This window comes from Miniopterus schreibersii, assembly GCF_964146895.1.
Source record: "Miniopterus schreibersii genome assembly, chromosome: 1".
Classification (NCBI taxonomy): domain Eukaryota; kingdom Metazoa; phylum Chordata; class Mammalia; order Chiroptera; family Miniopteridae; genus Miniopterus; species Miniopterus schreibersii.
The window spans coordinates 52,751,743-52,772,401 of NC_138101.1; the positions used below are offsets into that span (position 1 = coordinate 52,751,743).

The 20,659-nt window shown below is 43.1% G+C and overlaps 1 protein-coding gene across 5 annotated transcripts in view; it reads right to left on the reverse strand.

Annotated features, from left to right (window-relative positions):
- Positions 1-20,659, reverse strand: part of FAM13A (family with sequence similarity 13 member A) — a 264,235-nt gene that overhangs the window by 18,828 nt on the left and 224,748 nt on the right. For all 5 annotated transcript variants that reach the window (XM_081157518.1, XM_081157517.1, XM_081157516.1 and 2 more), the window contains 6 exons: positions 13,043-13,190; positions 4,471-4,684; positions 3,855-3,993; positions 3,023-3,104; positions 1,956-2,176; positions 1,180-1,263 (listed from right to left, as the gene is read on the reverse strand). In XM_081157518.1, the coding sequence (XP_081013644.1) occupies positions 1,180-1,263; positions 1,956-2,176; positions 3,023-3,104; positions 3,855-3,993; positions 4,471-4,684; positions 13,043-13,190 (888 nt within the window). The remainder of the gene's footprint in view (positions 1-1,179; positions 1,264-1,955; positions 2,177-3,022; positions 3,105-3,854; positions 3,994-4,470; positions 4,685-13,042; positions 13,191-20,659) is intronic.

Sequence of the window (20,659 nt, forward strand, 5' to 3'; positions counted from 1 at the left end):
TGCATTTACTATTTGGTCCAATGCCTTTAAAAATCCAAAACAAAACTTGGCTTGGAAAAAACACAACTTGGCTTGAAACCTGACCATTATCCAGAGAGCCGGTATTTTTCCACTGCAGGGGCAGGCCAGCAAAATTGGTCATCATTGGCCCCCGTTTCTTCTTTTTTAAACTTAAACCTGATAAATTCAGAACCAAAATACCATGGGAGATGCATTCTACACATAGTTTATTGGGCATATGCTGTGGCAGGTCTTGCTCTACTTGCTAAGGATTAGGTCCACAAAACCCAGAACCCCTGCCCTCACGGACCTTAGAGTCTAGTACTTTATTTTGGAAGCTTCTTTATTTAAGAGGGCCTATTTTCAGATGAAGAGACTATCTCTGTTATATAGCTAGGCTGAAACTGGAAAAGAGATACATGCTTTTTGGCGATATAAAAATCCTTCTGTGAACATAAACTTCGTGCTTTGTTATACCTGCTCTTAAGAGTTTGTTTTCTTGGGTTCTTGACAACTTTCTGAACAGGTTACTAAGAATAACTGGCATGGATACCTGATTATAGGTTCCTTAAGGAAGAGAGAAGCCTATCATGCTACAGTCCTCCCCTGGACTGACGACAAACCTTCGATAACCGCTTGCTGAGTAACAAACTGCCTCAGATGCTCCTTGTTATGAAAAGGCAAAGCCATATTTTGGATTCCTCCCACTGTTGGTTCTGGATGGCAGCTGGAACTTCTCTAAGGACAAACTGGTTGCAACTGCACTGAGACTGAATTTTAGGGCAGTTTAGCACACTTATTTTATGGATAAGAATGCCTAGAGCCAGTGTCAGCTTATGGAGGCATAAGCTGGGAAGGGAAGTCTCCTCACTCCAGGGCCCTGTGCACCAATTCAACCCCGCCCCGCCCCCTCCACCATTCTCCCCGTGAAGCAGGACACTAGTGACTAAACTTTAGTTGCAAACTAAGTTTTCTTTGAAGCTCAATTAAATTCAGCATCTTAGGTAGTGAAACTCTTATCACAGTTTTAGCCTTCAGAAAGCTTAGTTCTGGTGAAAACATCAAGTCATATGCTAAACATCAGGAAACCTCATCTGCAAACTACTGAACACAGAAGATCCATGTTGAAAGCCAGAGGATTTACCCCAATCGGAAAGAAAATTCAGCACGTCCACCTACCGGCCGTCCATGGATGCTTTCATAATATAGCAGAGCTTTCTGCAGAGCCACTTTCTCGTTAGCAATCTGGTCTTTGGTCATGTCCTGTATAAACACAGGGATAGAGAAGTGAAAAGGGTAAATACTTGTGAACATTTCTACTTCTTGGTTTTTTTTTTAGTTCAACAACACAAAAAAGTAGGATTAAAAAGAATCCTCATGCTCCTCCTAGCTCTATGCAAAGCTCCCAGAAATCAGCTGCTCCTGACCTCTTGCTAGAAATACGGGCCGTGCCGCAGAATCAGCTTCCCTGTGGCGGCATTAGAACATGTTTGAACACCGTTCAACACATTAGCTGAACACTGAGGCAAGCAAGGCTGCACGGCACAGGGGTTTAACCCGGCGGCCCAAGCGATGACTAGTCCTGGGCCGCACAGTCCCAAAGGTGTGTTGAATAACAAGTTGCCTCACATGCTCCTAAGAATTCTTCTGCCTCCGAGAGTCACCAAACTGTATGAACCTAAACAAGTTCATTCTGCAATCTGTGCCACAGAGTTTTCTGTTTTTAATTTGAAGTAAAAAACCCAAGGAGCTGCAGTTAAAGCGCTCCGCAGCTGTTTCATCGGCTTCTCTAGACGCCTAAAAGTGTGGAAGAGGAGGGTGTGGGAGGTTTCCAAAGGCGTCGCTCCATCACTGGCCCCACCGGGACCCGTGTGGCACGGCCTAGGCTTCTACAGCGCTGACTGGCACGGCGTAGGGTGAGCGGGTGGCGCGGGGCCTTCCCAGAATCATCGCACCTCGATGTCCTCCGGCCGGCTGGTCTCCGCCCGCTTCTCCTGCAGCTTCCGCTGGATGCAGTCCAGCGTCGCTTCGACGCTGGGCTTCATGGCTTTGTCTGTCACCTCCTGCCTCTTCTCATCGTCTCTCTCAAGCTGGGAACCGAAACTCCTGGGGAGTGTGTTGCTTCGCTGCCGCGGCCTGGGGGTCAGGTCCTCCTCAGATATCTTTAGTTTGAACTCTAGTTGGAAAGATTTGGGGGCGGAGAGAGATGGGAATTGATGTCTGCAGAACCCAAATTGTTTTTCTGCGATGTTAATAACTACTTAGCCCTGTCCCCCCGCCCTCCCCGGGAAAGTACCTAATTAGAACATTAGTTGAAATTGAAATCCCTGGGTTATTATATAAAACCCAAGAATGATAACGTCTTCCTGGATTATCTGGACAGTGTCCCTAACCCTCAGTCCTGAGAAAGCAGGAGCTGTTTTGGCTGACACCTGTGCTTCAGCCTTACCAACCTGTCGGCTGCTCTCAGGGTGTGGCAGGTGTCTTCCTGCACTCCCTCCCTTAGTGTTTAAAGGTATTTACCCACCTAGTGCCCAGCTGCTGGCCAACTCTTTCTGTGTGACTTACGTACCTCGTTTTGGAGTTATTTTTACTTTTATTCTGTTTACTTATTTATATATCTATCTCCAAAAAGATAGCAAGCTCTTTGAGGGGCGGGGACCAAATCCTTTTCATACTCATTTCTGTGTCTACGTGTCTTCTAATACCACAGCAAGTAAAGCCCTGGATTAAACAGGTACGGAATGAGTACTGAATTGAAACCATCATCCTTGTATTAGCCATTTAGGGAATTGAAGAAATGCTACTGAATTTGCATCGTAGCTCATCTGGGTTACCCTGTGATCGAGACCATGGGAGACATGGAGAGGGTGCCCCCTGAATTCCGAGCACTGGGAAACAGCTTTAAGGAACTTGTCTTTTCTGGAAGATTTTAGCAGTGGCACTTGGCATGAGGTGAGACATGGATTCTGCACCGGCTTGTTCTATAGAAACCACGCCACAGGGCTAGAGCTTTACCTACCTTTGAGTTGTTTCCGGAATTTGGCAAGGTCATTTGTCCACTTTAGAACCTCTGGATTGGCTGCTTTGTCGCTGTGGGAGGGCTGAGAAAAAGAAGACTTAGGTGAATGTCTTGGAATTGGGGCAAGAAAAAGAAGCGTTTGATGATCAGTTTGTTTTAAGCAGGAAGCAAACACTGAGTCCCACTGGAATAGGAAATTAACCATGACCGATCAGGGCAAACTTCACAAGTTTAATTCCATCATCATTCTTTACATCTGGTTGGTTTTGATGCTTTTAAAGAATTCCTCAGAGGCAAAAAGGCCAAATTTTTAGAGTCACGGACTTGTATGAGGCCCATGGGTGGTCCTGTTTCCATTATTTGTAGGGTTCACCCTGTCAGGCTAACAGAATAGAAAGCAGAGGGGTATGTGATATTTTACACTGCAACCACCTTGAAAAATGTCTTTCTGCCATTCTTGTGGGAAATACCAAGAATAGAGCTAAGAATAGAATGAGGTCAGTACTAATGAAATTTTAGAAGGTAATCTTGAATCAAGTTGTAGCCAAACAAAAGACTTCATTTAATGATTTTTCCCATTCTGGCTCACTGGTAAGTTTACAAAACATAGACTTAAGTGTTCAGTTTATTTGTAAGAATACATTTGTGCAAGGAAAATGCTGATACATGAAATTCGAGGTTTATTAGCGTTTACGACCCAGTTTTCACTGCCTTTTTGCTTTGAGACGCCCTAGAAATCTCCCTTAACCCTGATCACTTCTGAGCTGCTGACAGTTGGCATGGCATGTCGGGGAGAGGCGGGGGCGGAAAGAACCTGGGAGGAGGCACTCACTCTGTACTTCCTCTCTTCTTCAAATCTGTCCTCAAACTTCCGGATCTTCTTCTTCAGGCTCTGGATCCTGCGTGTGAGCTGGGCAGGTGTCAGGTCCTCGTGTTCGTCATCGTAGGACCCCAGCGAGCAGCTCCGTTGCCTGTGAGGGGACCCTTGGGTCAGCTTCCCCAGCAGGGAGTCACTGCCTGCTGGGAAGGGCTGGATGGGGGGAGGCCCGGAGGAGCAGGGTGCCAAGGTCTCCGTGCTCGCGAATAGAAGAAATGTGACTACTAGTTTGTTTTGTGACTTTGAGCTCTATATGTCCCACCTATTAAGTGGGTCTAATCTCCTCCAGCTCACATTTATAATCAGCAAAGTTAGGACTGAAATGTCTGCTCTGGACCTTGACGTTACATTTGAGACAGAGCTTAAAGGAGGCGCTAATGGAAATTCAGTAGGCGACGCTGCAGTTGGGCCAACGTTCAACTGAAAAACTACAATGCAGCCTGTGTCCCAGGAGGGAGAATTTTAAATATGTTCCTTCACAGACTTATAACTGAATTAAGAAAAATTACTGGCCATCAGCCATGACTATCCTGATGACGATGCATTTGCCGATCAACAAAAAGAAACAAACCTCATGAAAGAGTGGGAATTTGGGGGAGAAGGAGGCACTTCTGTGTCGTCCAGGTACTGACTACTCTGCCCGTAAGCGTAGAACCGAGGAGAGATCATGGGGTCGCTGTCTTCATCCAGAAGCTGGCGAATGAGGCGCCCGGCCGGCGGGGAGAGGCCCGCGTCGTCCTCGTCCACGCTGTCCTGCTGGTGCGAGGACAAGGCAGGCGTGGGCTCTGGAAGATAACGGGGGTAGGAGGTCAAAGCTGTTCTTTAAAGCGCAGGTGTTTGCCAAGGTTTCTGGAAGCATTAGGGGGCACTGAATTTAGGAGGCACTGAATTTAGGAGGTGCAGAATGGCTTCTCATTTTATTTTATTTTATTATTATTATTTTTTTAATATATCTTTATTGATTTCAGAGAGAGGGAAGGAGAGGGAGAGAGAGAGACAGAAACATCAATGATGAGAGAGTCACTGATCAAGCCCACAACCGGGGCATGTGCCCTGACCGGGAATCGAACCCCAATCGCCTGGATCCTAGGTCGATGCTCAACCACTGAGCCATGCCCGGCGGGGTGCTTCTCATTTTGGATTTAAGGTTCTGAGCAGGGACACTGTGCCCTGGCCGGAATCACCAAGTTAGCCGACAGCCACCATCCCCCCGCTAGCTCCATCCTCGACGGCTTTCGGGAGTCTGCTCGGGCTGCCCTAAGGAACAGCCTTGAGGGAGGCGCCTGCTTCCCACTGCCCTGCACATCACCGGCAGGACTTCCCACCGAGGGCATTATGGAAAGGGAGCCGGAGCCAGGGAGGGCGAGGCTTGGCATCGTGGCTACCCATCTTCCACAAGTGGGCAGAGCTCCAGCGGAGCGCTGCGTTAGTCGTGTGTGGCCCGTGTGGTTAGGAGTCTGCGCCTTCTGCTGAGGCTCAGTAAGCTGTTTTAGGTGCTTCTGCTTGGTGGCTGGGGCTAGCACATTTAAGATGCAGGCTTTGCCCTGGCAGGTTTGGCTCAGTGGTTAGAGCATCAGCCTGCCGACTGAAGGGTCCCAGGTTCGATTCTGACCAAGGGCACGCACCTCGGTTGCAGGCTCCATCTCCAGCCCCGACCGGGGCCCTGTGCAGGAGGCAACTAATTGATGTCTCTCTCTCACATCGATGTTTCTCTCTCTCCCTTCCACTCTCTCTGAAAATCAATTGAAAAAATATCCTCAGGTAAGGATTAAAAATAAATAAATAAATAAAAAAGACACATGCTTTGCAGTCGAAACTTCAGAAGCTGCTCAAGGGCACAGTTCAAGTAAGATGCATATATAATTAGAAAAAGAAAAAAAAAAAGAAGAGAGAGACAAGAAGAACATCTTACAAAGGACAGATCTGTACAAATTATCTTAGATAATCTTTAAGAAAAAAACATACTCAGCACCAAAATCCTGATTTGTGATTTTGGGAGGGAATAGGGTGATATTTATTTCTATTTACTGCAAGACCATCTCAAGATAGTCCTTTCCTTATTAAAATAAAATCCTATCTAAGATATTTTAAAGATAGATCTCAGATGATGGAGGGTATTTTATTTGTCATACGTTACACATTTTAAAAAGTTATGCTTTAAAGACATTCGTGGATCACTGTGTTTTACACAAGGCTAGGATTTGGCCATGATTTTAAACTCTGTGATTCTCACAGTTTGAATCATGGAACAATTGCTCATTCAGCTATCAAAGTATTTATAAAATCTACAAAATTATCTTAAACAAGTACTTGCTCAGTATTTTATTTAAAAAGATCATATAATCATAGAACATTAGGGCTGGTTGAAACTTGAAATTTCATACATATCTAATCTAGTAATTGTTCAACCTGGCTGCACATTAGGGTCACACAGGGAGATAGAAATAACTCCTAATGTACAGGTGCTCACACCACCCGACTAAACAGAATTTTCAGATGAGGGCCCAGATATGTCACACACACACACACACACACACACACACACACACACACACACACACAAAAGTTGCACAAGTGATACCAAATGCAGTCAGTTTTGAGAACCACTGATTCAACCCAACAGATTATAGATAAGGAAACTGAAACCCAAAGAAGTTAAGAGCAAATACCTAATCAATGACAACAGCTGGGTTAGAAACTAAACCTCCTGACTCTAGGACAGTGCTTTAATTTAGAGCGTGCCAGGTGCTTCAATAACAAGGACGACTGTCTGAAATTGTTGAAGACCCCACTGTATCGTAGGAGAGATAAGCACATTAATTTTAAAAAGTTAACCTCATGGGGAATGAGGTCTACAGGCTCTCAAGATTTAAAGAGACCCAACTGATCCGGGAACACAGACGATAATATAAATATTTTGAAAAAAATGGAAGCAGTGTTGGAGACAGGCTCTTGCCTACTGAGTCTCAGAAAGTGGCAGAGAATATGTTGGTACATTTACTTGGCCAAAGCTGGAGACACACAGGAGTTGTTTCATCATTTGTACTAAAGCTATCAGCTGGCTCCTGCTCAGAGGCAGGGCTCAGTTATGAGCAGCTCAGAACTGCCAGCATCAAAGGAAAAAATGGACTGAGGGGTGAGGGGAGGAGAGGGAGAGTGGAAAGTAATCCCTAAAAAATAATAAAAATGTAGTGTTGCGGAAAATGGAACGATTAAGCTGACCAGATGCATCTTTCATTTCATGATACTTCATAAAACAGCAGTCATTTTCTGCAAGGACTAAAATCACTGGAGCCGGGACAGGGAAAGGGTTAAGATGGTTTGAACAGTAACGTGGCGGGCAATGACCTCACTTCAGAGAGGCCAAGGAGCGAATCAACCAGGGGGAAGGGCAGGGTGGTTTATCGGGACAGAGGGTGGTGACAAAGTCTGATGTTGATATTGGCGTAAGGCTGTGCTGGCTAGTTTGACATTTCTACTCAGCAAAACTTTAGTTTGAAAAGGCTGATCCCAAAGCCCTTTCAATTGTTGGAATCTAGGAGAGCATCTCTTGAAAAATGTTACAATCAATCTTTAAGTTTTTAACTATGTGGTCTCTGCAAAATGAGTGCATGCCCATTAACCAAGCATGTCTCCAGTAAGAGATACACTGTACTGTGATCCTGAATTAACTATAAAATAGTAATCATGGAACATAATTATGATTGTTCGATGCTCTGTAGCTCACATGGGGCCACATATCTTATTTCCCTTTGGGGAGCACGGCTGTGTTCTGTGGCTCCGTTCTTGGCCAACCACTTCATCGACAAGACCACCAGAGGTGCGGTTTTCCTAGAATCACCGGTGGTATCAGTGAAATGTACAGCCGAAGAAGTTCTAGCTTACGGGTGACATTTTCTCTGAAAGCATATAGTTAGGGTGGATGAACTCACTTATTTAAAAATGAGAAATGGAAAACCATTATGAATTTCATCTTTGACAAAATAAAAAGGTAACGTTTTATCATTCGTCCACATGTACAACAGAGGTGGCGTTTCTCACCTATGCGACATGAAATGCAGGCATGATTTCTCCTTTTGCTATCTTTACTTTTATTCTATACAGTCTTATGGTTTAGGGCTCCCATTCCAAAGAGTTATAAAATTACATGTAATACACAGTTCAATATAACTGAACAATCAATAAAACCAACTGGCCCTGTTTTATTTGGAAATGATCTAAAAATACAAGGCTATCTCATGCTTTGATAGTTGGCACTCAAATATGAAAATGAGAAAGAAGCAAAAGGAACAGTGTGGTCCACGCCGCTATGTCCAACGGCATCACCTGCAGAGAGAGCCAGTTTCGAGGATGCATTCACTGACAATTCCCAGTTGCTGGTTTGGGAAATATTTTATATTTAACCAGTAATGCTAGAGCAATAAAACACGAAGATATTGTAAGAAAACTGTTCAAAGAGAAAACAGAAAAGATTTGAGGTTTCAAATTGGATTTTCATCTTAAAGGACCACATAAAATAAATGTGTTTTCATAGCTGGACCAGAATTCCCTGGGTGCAGTGATTTTGATTTTAGTCATGTGTCTTGTCACAAAGAACTCTGGACATAAGTATGGCATGTCTCTCTATTAAAAATTAATCCACCCAGGTCAGCTGATATCACAGCAGGTCAGAGATAACAGAGGTAAAAGCTGTGTGCTTGCTACCTAAGTAATAAAAAAGAGCAGCTCCTGGGGGAATTCCCATTCAGGCACGACAACACACATGGAATAAAGGAAATTCACTGCAGAAAGAGGGAACAGAGCTCTGGCTAATGCTAATGTGGTCATTGGGACATAGCTGCTCTCTGCGTAGCTGGCTGGATCCATTTACGATACTAAAGAAAGCTGGCTACTGAGATGATTTATTTCTAAGAAATCTGCACAGAATTAAGGGAGCTGAAGTTTTCCACATCTAATATTCAACTCTGTTATTTAGAGTCATTGCTACTTGGCATAGTGTCATCATACTGGCTTTTAAGAGCTAGAAGGTAACGCACATCCCAGACCCAGAGAGATGTCAGCCCCAGCGGGGAGGATCTTTACTGGGGGAATTCTTTTATAAAATTTTCCTTGGTGTTTCGAAATTTAATGTAGAACAATGGTAGTCCTATTAAATTGTTCAAATAGTCTTGCTAACTATCATAGTTAGAAGGGACTGTAGTCATCAACTTTATCAATCCGAATGTAGTCCTTCAATTTCATATTTCGTCATTGCCCCTAATTATCAATTTAATAAGCAGGGCAGCAACAGCTTCATTTGTCATTAATAAATGTGTGAACCAGATAGGGGTTGAGGACTTACTGACTTTGGTCCATCCAGCTGCACGTTTAAGCAGAGTTGCTTCACCAGTTACTAATTCTCTACTACACCTGACTGTCTTTTAACCCTTCCACATCTCTGACAAGGCTGTCACAAGTCCCGGTCAAAGGCCCAGCGGAGGCCTCTTCAAATGCACCATTTCCCTAATCGGAAGGGAGGAAGGAAGGAAGGAAGGAAGGAAGGAAGGAAGGGAGGGAGGGAGGGAGGGAGGGAGGGAGGGAGGGAGGGAGGGAGGAAAAGAAGTTGGTGTGACGTGATCAGTCCTTGGTAAATCTGTGGGGGACCTAATAATTACTGACTCCTCTTCTGTGTTCAGAGCCATCCATGGGCATTATGCAGAAATGGGCTCTGGTTTCAAAAAAGGGAAACTTGAGCTGTTTTTCCCTGAAACCGTACTTGGAAAAGTTTATGAAAGATAGTAATAACATCAACTAATGTTCACATAGTGCTTTCTACGTGCCGCACTGTGCTGAGCACTTTGCATATATTTGCTCATTTAACTCTTACAACAAACTTACTTAGTAGACACCACTACATCTACTGTTTATTATTATTGACTGTTATAATGATTTAAAGGGGAAGTTGAGGCTAAAACTGACATGTTTACTAACCACGCTGGTTAAGTGGTGGAGCCAGGATTTGAACCCAGGCTGTGCCAGGCTCTTAACCTTTTTGGTCCACTGCCTGCCAGGATATATTGCTTAGAAAGAGGCATCCTTTGTTATCTTGAATCATCCTTTTGCCTCTTTTGGTCTCAGCTTTTTTATCTGTATAACAGGAAGGTTCAATTGGAAGATCTCTAAGATCCCTCGCTTGTTTTCTATCATTCTTTTATAGATTCCCCCCCCCAAAGTTATTTTCAATAAGCAGTAGCGGTGAATATGACATATGGAATATTTTTTGCCCTTTAAAAATGTTCTTGTAAAATTAATTTCACCAGGACAAATCTAACAGAGTAGCTGAGTGTTTAAATCTCAGTGCTTCCACAAATGGATTCTCCCAAATCCACATGAACTGGCTGATCAGGAACATTCTAATTATGCAAATTTGATGGGCTTAATTTAAGTAACAAAGAATAGTACATATGATTTGTATATTTATTTACTTTTAGAGAGTGGAAGTAATAATAATAGTAATAATAATGATGATATGTGGATAGATCCAATAATGTGCCCTACACACAGCTACATTTGGGGGTGGTGGGTAAGGCAAGTATTATTTATCTGCCAACAAGCATGATTAGACTCGAATCCTACATTCACTTTGAGAGGGTTCCACTCTACGTAGCCTATGGAATATATTTATTAGTTTCCTTTTGCTTTTTGTTTTCCTGGTGCAATATGCCCCAGAAACCAGAGGACATAATTTCTACTTGGGAGCATGCACTGCAGGAGCTAGTGCCATTGGGCTGCCCATTAAGTACTGTCTCCCCTGATATTCTACAAATGAGAGCGTATGAGTTACGGTGAGGGGACAGGAAACAAGCAAACCGAAAAGAGGGGGTTACTCCAAGGGTGGCTTGGAGACTGGTGGTGGAGACGTACAGATGGATATTGGTCATATGGTTTCGGTAGCTATTACTTCCACTTACATATCTTGTTGCATTGATTTCACATTCAAGGTTTAAATTAGTGCAAAATTTATTCCTCACTGGAAAGTCACCGTTTTGTCTGTTATTTACTGAAGCTATAAGAAATATGATATTTTAGTGATTGGACTTATGCAAAAATTCCTTTATTTTGACTATACTTATAGCTATGCTACTGCTATAACTTGGAATTTAAAATAAATATATGATAAAAAATGGCCACTGAAAGCAGTAACCAAATGATCAGAACAGCCTTGAAATGAATCTATGCAGATTTTTAAGACAGGCAAGTTCAATGACAAATGCAGTAATTGGTAAAAAAAAAAAAAAAAAAAGTTAAAGCATGTAATTTCATAAAGTACATGGGCAACACAATTTATGTCCCCAAACCTAATAAAAAAAATATATTTTTCCCCAATAAGATTTTTCTTTATCTAGTTTCCCAATACAAAATAAAATGTTGGTGCCTTCATATCATTATTATTTATCTGGCAGAAAGTTCTTTGTATTAAGCAATGAAACAGTTTTAAGGAAACTATGTTAACTTTCAACCACTCTGGAGAACATCTTCAGCTTTTTATTTGCCTTTTAAACTGTGTTGGAAGGGATATAAATTTATGATTAACCAAGATAAAAATCAAATAGTCCATTTTAGGGGGAAGAGGGAGAATCTACCTGCCTCTTGGCTGAATAAATCTTCAAGAAAATGTGGCAAACTTGAATTCTGACCCCAAATCCAAGGTTTTATCTAGAGCTTGATGTTAATGTTACAGGGAGAACATATTATTGAAAGCCCAGTACAGCATTTGTTTTGACTAGTGCTTTTATCTTTTATTTGGGCAACAATGGTTATTATGGTCCTATTTTTTGGTAGGGGGTAGTGTTGTCTATAATGCATGAACTAAAAACATACCACATTATTTCAAACTACACAAATCAAAATAACAAACACCACTAGGAATGTATCTCTTAAATTAAAAACAAAACAAAAATCCTGCATGCCCCCCCCGCCCCATGAATGTATCATGAGCTGGGAAGATCTGACAAAATCTCAGCCCCGCTGCCCAAATATCTGAAAAGAACTAGAATGTGTTTCTTACAATGAAAAGAGGGAGGGCTAGAAGAAAAAACAGTTTTCGCTTCACTAAGCCCTGGGTGCCAGGAGCATAATGGGGTTGCTATTTTTCACCTTGTGGTCTTTTTAGATCATTTTTTTTGGCCACTCATCTAAGATCATTACCATAATGAGTACTTTTTGGTTAAAAAAAAAAAATAAAGGAGGGGAGGTGGAAAGAAAACAAGGAAACGCAGGCACCCTTGAAAGAGACTGGCTCAGCTGCCGTGTGAGGGCATGTGCTGCTGAGCTCAGGAGCCCCAGCTCTCCCTCTGCCGCCTCCGACACACGCTGTGGAGGCAGATGGGCATTTATTCTGCATACACGCTGATCTGTGTTTGGGTGCGAACACATGGATCGTGAGAGAACAGCAGCTTGATGAAACTGTTCCAGCATCTTTCCTGAAACCAGGCTTTGGATACCCTCTTCTTCCTTACTGCTCCATTTCTGATGTTTTCACCAAAAATCTCTAGAAAAACCGATCTAAAACCGATCTAAAACACAGGCATTCAATAAGAACCACTTTTACTTAAAAAAAGAAAAAAAAAAAAAGAAGCACTTTTATTCAGTGTTGTCTTTAATAAGCAAATCCTGCATGTTTGTTAACCTGGGTTTTAAAAAGTCTATCCATGATAACAGACATAGACACAAAGCCAGCCAAAATATCCCTGAAAAATGGGAAGAGATTTAATGAAGGAGGTATTTGGCCGGTATGTAGGGGGGGGACAAGGGGTTACACCGAGAGGAAATCCTAAGTGCATACGGGCTCCTCATGACTCTGCTTGGCACCACTAGAGGGAAAACGCTCCCATACAGTGGCACTCCTGGTGAGTGAAAAATAAAAAAAAAAGGACTGCAAGGTGACACTATGATAAAGGGCAAGCGCATTTTCTTCCTTAGGCTGCAATTACTCTTGGCAGCACTTGGCATGACACATTTCCATGCCAGGGGAAGGATTTTCAGGCGTTTAGAAACGCAGTGGCTTCCACACGCACAGCGGCCGCTCTCGCCCACACGTGCCTCTCATCTACGCGCACACACACGCTTCTTTATTAAATCATCCAAGCGTCACACGGCCCTACCTGCCCAGCACTGCTCATCGCACAGTGCGGTCAGGTCCAGCTGGGGCGCTTCCGAGGCGAAGCTCTCCTGCTGGGGGTCGGCGTCGGGGGTCCTCTGCAGTTTGGTGTCAGGGATGCTGGGGTGCTCCTGGATCTTCATCGTGGGGCTCTGCAAGAATAGCACAATGTCCCCAAATCCTTAATGCTCACCGGAACCCACAGATGTCTGCAGCAATTCCACTCCGTCTGGGTGAAACCTCCCAAGCCACAGCTGCCGACGCACCCGGCACAGAAATCAAAATCACAGCCCGATGGCCCCTGGCTACTAGCTGGCCACTCGCGTGCACAAAGCGACCGTCCATCTGCGCTCCTTTAACTTTTCTTCTGCGAGAAAGGCAAGATCATTCCCCAGGGCTGCTGCTCCTGACAACTGCAGGCAGCTGACAGTCTTGATGACCACGGATTGGGGCCAGAAACGAGGGAAAGGAGTTTGTGTTTCCTTAAAGGAGCACAGCTCTGGGGACTGTAAACAACCACCCCGCTACTGAGGCTGCGAGGGCTGTGGGAGCAACATGGTGTCTTCCGCACGCAGACTTCTTTGCCTCTTGGGGAAACAGTCCTGAAGGGCCAGGGGCAGGGGGGCTGTGCTCACGCGTGCTCTCCCGCTGGCCCTGCAGGCTTAGATCAATTAAGCGGAGCGAGCTGCACAGTCCCAGATTTCCTGCGGTTGTTTTCTCCTAGTGTGGGGAGAACAGACTATTTATGGAGGAGCTCTGGGTATTAAAGAATTGTTGCGCAAATTCAAACAGCACAGAGGTTTGGCATCTTATCTCAGCTGGCAGTAAGGAATACGGACTCTGGAAATGAGCCAGAATTACACAGGGAGCACAACTTTTTTTTTTTTTTTTTTAAGTAAAAAGCCAAGAGCTGCCAAGTCAGCAATGCATAATTTATATCTAACAACTATGCAACTGTCACTTGTCTTCCTACTATTCATTGACTCTGAGTATTAAATACGCGGCAACACTTCGCTTTGCTTACTGTGGCAACTACACCAGGCTAGGCTATCTGGGGGATGGGAAAGACCTCCCCCAAAGGCTGCTATTTTAGCTAGGTGATTCTATGTTCTAAAAATTGCATTGAAATTAATTTAAAAAAATGACCTTTTGATATCTTGAATAGCCAAACACTGTCATTCTCCCCTCTTTCATAAAATTATAAACCAAAGTGTTCACTCACAAATATATTTCTCAAGTAGCACTTACCTGTACCAAAGATTTTCTTTGAGAATAACTGGAAATTTATTTTAGCAACTATGCCATCATTAAATGAAAATGACAAAAACATCTGGAAGTCATAAATGATTCCATAACGAGAAATGTTCTTATGCTTAAAATAAAGCACTACTAAGATTTCCAGCTACTTTTAATAGCTCTTCAACCCACTTTAATATCACCAGGGGAATAGACGGGGCTTTTACTACTATAGTTCCATTAAACGGTGCACAAGGACTGGCATTCTCTTCACATTTGGGATAAAATGAAATCTCACCAACTGGTTTATGATGAGCTACCCAAGTCAGGTAGAAACACCAAGTAGCCCTAGCTGGTTTGGCTCAGGGGTGAGAACATCAGCCTGCGGACCGAAGGGTCCCAGTAGCTCGGGTGCTGGCTCAGTCCCTGACCCCGGTTGGCGTGGGAGCAGGAGGCAACCAATCAATGTGTTTCTCTCATATGGATGTTTCTATTTCTCTCTCTCCCCCGCTCCCGCTTTCTCTGAAAAGCAATAGAAAAAATATCCTTGGGTGAGAATTAAAAAGAAAAAAAGAAAAAAAAGAGAAATGCCAAGTAAACCTGTCAAACACCTTAAAAATGCTGTTTGTCTAGTGTGTGTGTGTGTGGGGGGGGGGGGGGGACCCAGATTAAGCATTTATGCTACAAGAATTATTTGCTCTTTGAGCTGAATCCTAAGTGAACCAGGGCTGAGTGACCAAATCTGGTGCTCAGCTTTTTAAGTTACAGGGTCAGCCGGTCACCAATCGTGTGTGCGTGCGCACACGTGCGCTAGAATCTGCTTACAGCAATAAACATTTCTTAATTAAGCTTTATAACACTTGTTACACTTAGGGGTCATAAAAAGGTAGGAATACAGGACATATGATTTCGTGTTCTAAGTTGGGCACTTTCTTCATGAGGAACGCAGATCAAGCCATCGGTGTTGTACAGCAGTGGAACCGCCGTGGGTTTTGCTCACAGGCAGACCTGGGTTTGTGGGGTGACTTTCACTAGCTTGGTGCTCTGACAGGGCCGCTTCGCTTCTCTGAGCCTCTGCTTCCTGATCTCTGACTTCACGGCAATTATACAAGCCTTCGAAGGTCTGAGAGAAGGTACGACAGGCCTCTAGCAGGGTGCCTGGAGCGCAAGAGACACACGGATGGGAGCGATCGCGCTTTATTACTGTTAGGCAGCCGATGCAGATGAGTGCCACAGCGCCACCGCTCCCAGTGCCAGACAGAGGAGCTGGACAAGAGGCGGGCACAACTGCAATTTGAGATCAAACATGCTACAGGAAGGGTGGGGCAGAATTTTAGGTGCATTACGAAAAAACAGAGAAAAGAACCATTCGTGTTCCCGTCGGGTGTCGCTACAGCAGTTCTGATCTGGGCACAGACAATGAGGGTCAGAGGGGTTGGGGAGAAACGGCAAGTGCAAAGGCGGGCATGGCAGTGGCCGGGAGCCCTTGGTCACGGCCAGGTCAGAGGGTCCTGGTGGCCAGCCCTTGGGACGGGAAGGGGGATGGCAGATGAGGGTGCCGGGTAAGCAGAGGATGGGGTGAGAAAGGCTTGTAGGCTGGGCTAAGTCTGGATTTTAGCCTGTAGGAGATAACGGAAAGCCACTGAAGGATTTTAAACACAGAGTAATAACGGCAACATGTGTGTTTCCAGGCTGAAGCCCTGCCGATGGGAGCGGAGGCTGGTAAGGAGACCTCCAGGCCTATGAGCTGCGTTGTGCGGGCGGCCAGGGTTCTCTCCCCAAACCAGTCACTGGCTCTGCCTCCTGCAGCTCCTGTGTCACCTCAGGGCACCCAAGAGTCCTGTAGCGCTTGACATCGCACATGTAAAATACTGAGATTCCACACATATACAAATTAATGTAAAAATGCATACATTTTATGATTGCTACATCTGAATCTGCACCATTACAAGTAAGAGAATTAAAATTAGAAAATTTTTTCTTTCTTTTCTTTCTCCAAAACATTTGAATTTTTATATATTCCTTCAACAACATGGTTTGGGGCACCCACTCTATGCTGGACTCTGACATTCAGCGGAACAGTTCGAGCACGTTCAATCAAGCTCTGAGGACAGCGAACGTTGGTGTAATGCAACAGTGCACCACCTTGTGAATTAGTGAGCTGCCCTTCCGTGTTCAAACACAGCCTGGGAGTCAGGCACGTGGGAGGGGGAGAGAGCACCGCCCTGGGTAGGATGCTATGATAGATAACCTCTGGAAGACTCTACCATTCTAACAAAGAGAATCAGGTCAATTTTACTACTGTATTCAAAAACACTGTAGGTCACAAGTTATATACGTATAATAGGGCTGTCCATGACATGTCAGGTACTAGAGATACAAAGGTAAAATTTACTTATTCATTCAAGAAATAATTTCTGAATAACTACTATGTGCTAGACAGGCACAAAGCTTCAGTGGACAAATTAAGGTCTCTGTCCTAATAAATCATACAGAAGGGGACAGTTAATGAAGAAGAAAAGGACAGGTAGCAATATGGACTGTGGAGAAAATAAAGCAGGGTAAGGAGGAGGGGAGTAGGAGCGAAGGTCTGCTGTTTTATAGTGGGAGCTCAGGGAAGTCCCTTCCAACAGGTGACACATGGGCAGAGCCGTGAATGAAACGAGCGAGAAAGCCTTCTACGGAAAGAGCATTCAGGGAAGAAGGAAAGCAAGTGTCAAGGCCCTGAGGCACGATTATTTTGTACATGCTGAGGACTAGCAAAGAGGTCACTGTACCTGGAGTCAGGGCCACACATTTACTATGTGCACCATACCACGAATAATGGTATATCACGTATACTGGAGACCTGTGTTAACTTACAGGAGCTTCTGGACTTCCTGCCTGATTTCTGCGCAGCAGTGGAGAAATCTTACATAAACCTGCACCAGCTCACAGCCGTGGACACACTTGGCACGGCACTCACTCACCAGCACGCCCACATGCCCAGCCTGTCCTGCTGTGCTCTCACCAATCCTTGAGTTCACTCTTTCACTTGCCTGCTGTTCCCAGAGGCCTGATTCCCAATTTCTGGCTCCACTGGTCTCTGAGCCTGACACGGCTGCTCTGACTGTGGCTGCAGAGCGGACTCCTGGTGCGGGCCCAGGGCTGATGTGCACAAGGGGGCCCCGCAGTGCTATTCAGGGGCTGCCCGCGGGGAAGCTGTTCAGGCTCTGCAGCAATAAACTAGCAAAAACCTGCTCTTCCTTCAAATATTAATTAGCCTAGTCTAATACATTTAGACTAGGGTGAGGCACCTTGCCAGACTGTTCCCCACTCTCAACTAGCGTTTACAATACAGTATTGCACTTATCTACTTGCTTGTCTGTTTCTCCTACTAGATAATTAATGTTAAAATGTCAAGGGCATTCTCCAGTACCAAAATATTTTTGATTTCAACTTGTGTTCTTTATAGGTCTTACAGCTTCAGTTAAATCAGAGAGTACATAAAATTAATTCCACAATTTTCAACTGAGATGTCACACGAAACCCTTATCAAAATGTTGTGCCATATGAAAACACACTAAATATGCATGGCCTGAAATAAACTGACTGGCTCTTAGGAGAGACAATATAGTATGGCAAACAGGGGACAGGCTTGAGTCAGAGACGTGAGCTTAAACACCAGCTGACTAGCTGTAAGATCTTTAGTGGGTAAATCTCTTTGTACTTTAGCTTCTTTTCTCGAATACAGGAATAAGACTTTATAAAGCAGTGTGAGGATTAATAAAAAACATGTATAAAAACAGCTAGCCCAGAATAACTGCAAGGGAAATGTTATTTGCATTTATACACTATCTTCCTTTTACAGTCATTCATTTGGCACGTGTTTATTGAACACATACTATGTCCTAGGCACTGGGATGACAAGCACTCACAAGATAATGGTCACAAGAAGAAAAGTATTGTAACTATGTGGCGATGCATGTTATCTAGACTTACTGTGGTGATCATTTCACAATACATACAATGATTGATTCATTATGTTGTACACTTGAAACTAATATAATGTTATGTAATTATACCTCAACTTAAAACTCTAAGATAATAGAACTTAGCATATAAGGGAGACACTGAGCATATACATGCAGGTGTCATGCATGTTCTAAAAGAAATACCCAGTATGCTACTGAGCAAGTAATGAGAGAGCTCACCTTGCCTGGGGCCTCAGGTAACATTCCTTGTTCAGGTCAAGGACCCATTAACGACATCTATCCATCTGTCTGGGCTGGGCCTTTTCTATCTCCAGACTTTATTGATCCTACTCTTTCTCTGGCTTTAAATAGTTGAATATTTTTCCATCCTTTCTTCCTCCCTGCACAGGACATGGGTAAGTAGCCTCACTAACAGCTTACCAGAGCCACGAATAGCAAGAGCATAGAGTGTCCTGAATAATGCAGCTCACACAGGAAGGAACCGTACACTGTTAATAGAAGGACCACATGGAACCATATTTACTGTTTGGCCTGACAAAAGAGGAAAATGGACATAATAAATTTCCAGAATCCATGTGAACTGCAAATCTTCAGTTGCCTTTCAAGACTGGATGGAATTGGAAGTGAATCTAAACAAATGAAACTTTTTAGTTTTTCTGGTTCTAATGTTATAACCAATAACAAAACCCTAAAGCTTCCATGAAATACAGTGAGGCTGAAATAACAGAGTCCATCCATTTCATAAATACTTGTTAATGGGTCTATTTCAGATCCTATCTCAGACTTTCTCAGGGCAAACTGAAGTCTGCACTTAAGAGCTTGTGATCAATATTAATTCCCAGCCTTGTCGTCTCTCCTTTCTCTCTCTCCTCTCTTCCTTTCTCTCTGCCCTTTTTTTTTTTGAAGCAGGATACGAAAAAGGGAAATAGTCTTTTGTTTATTATGAATGTCTTGTTTGTTTTCAAAGGTATGCTGCTAAGCTCTCCTAAGCAGTAGGCTTAGAAAGCATAAAGAATGTAAAAATATCTTGAAAGAATTTAACCTTTATCAGCCTTATACTACTGACATAAAATGACCTCCCCCAGATAATGTAATACCCTTCCATGTACTTAATAATTCTTACATGTTTTGCTTTTTGACAAAGAGATTAAGTATAAAGTTATAGTTTTAATATTATGGATTTTATACTGAAGTATAATATATTTCTACAATAAAAAATAACATCAGAAGGAATCAAATTGAGAGGAAGGTATAAACTTCATTTAAACAGAACTCTGAAATCTGTATTTTCAGGGATAATTTTTAGAACCTAGAAATTCCTAGTTTTAAGGACTACCTCTCTTCTGAATCCTTTCAGTTGTTAACTTAGTTTAAAAATAAACAAAAGACAATAGTGTGGTGAAGGCCTGGAGTGGGGCAGGAGCTTGGTGGAGGGGGGGCAAAGGGGAAGAAAATGGGGGACATCTGTAATACTGTCAACAAAAAAATATATATATTTTAAAAATAAGCAAAAGAACTAGGACTTTGGACTCTACATGCTCAGGCAGCAGGAGCTAGGTTCTTCCTTGTGTTATGTCATTTCGCATAGTCCAAATAGATTATTCTATTGAAAGCTCTGCCTTTCCAAAACCTATCCAAAGAAATCATAATTTCAGTTTTGGCATTTTGAAATGACTCAGTTTTGTGTCACTAAACAGATTTTAATACAAACCACTTAAGAAACTCAGATAAAAATAGAAAATGGATAACTCTCATTCACCATCCGAGATGGCAGCAGACTCTCTTTTTGCCTAAGATCAGTAGCAGAATTATAAGGAATTAAAAAGATGTGCAACACAGGGATAAGCCCATTTTCACTTTTCAATGCATTCATTCAAACAAAGACACATTTAAGGCTGCAAAAATATTATTTAAAACCTATAGTTGCAGTTGTGTTAACATTTGCCTTGGAGAAGCCAACTTTAAGACAAGCCTCTCTTTACAGAGCATTTCTGAGGCTGAAGTTTAGTGTTGCTCATTCTAATGGAAAGAAATACTGGTCAAAACAAGAAAGACAAATCACCTTTCCCCATAGGTCTCATTTGCTATCTCTTGCACTAATATGAGAGTTTACAAGGAGAATTTAATAAACAATAATATTTGAGGACAAAACCTGCCTTAATGGAAAATGATGCTATAGGAGACTTGAAGTAAAATATTGGCTAAACAGAATTTGAGGAGCTACAGTAACCAAAAGTCTATACTTATTTTTCATCTCTGAAATTAAGAAATTATTGTGGTATAACCAGAAAACCAAGTGAACTATTTCAGTTGTATAATCAGTTCTAGAAAGTGCTACATAAATTAGAAAGTAAACAATCACAACATACTAGAAACAAGGGAAGGGGGTTTCAAAATGGAAGTTGGGTCTT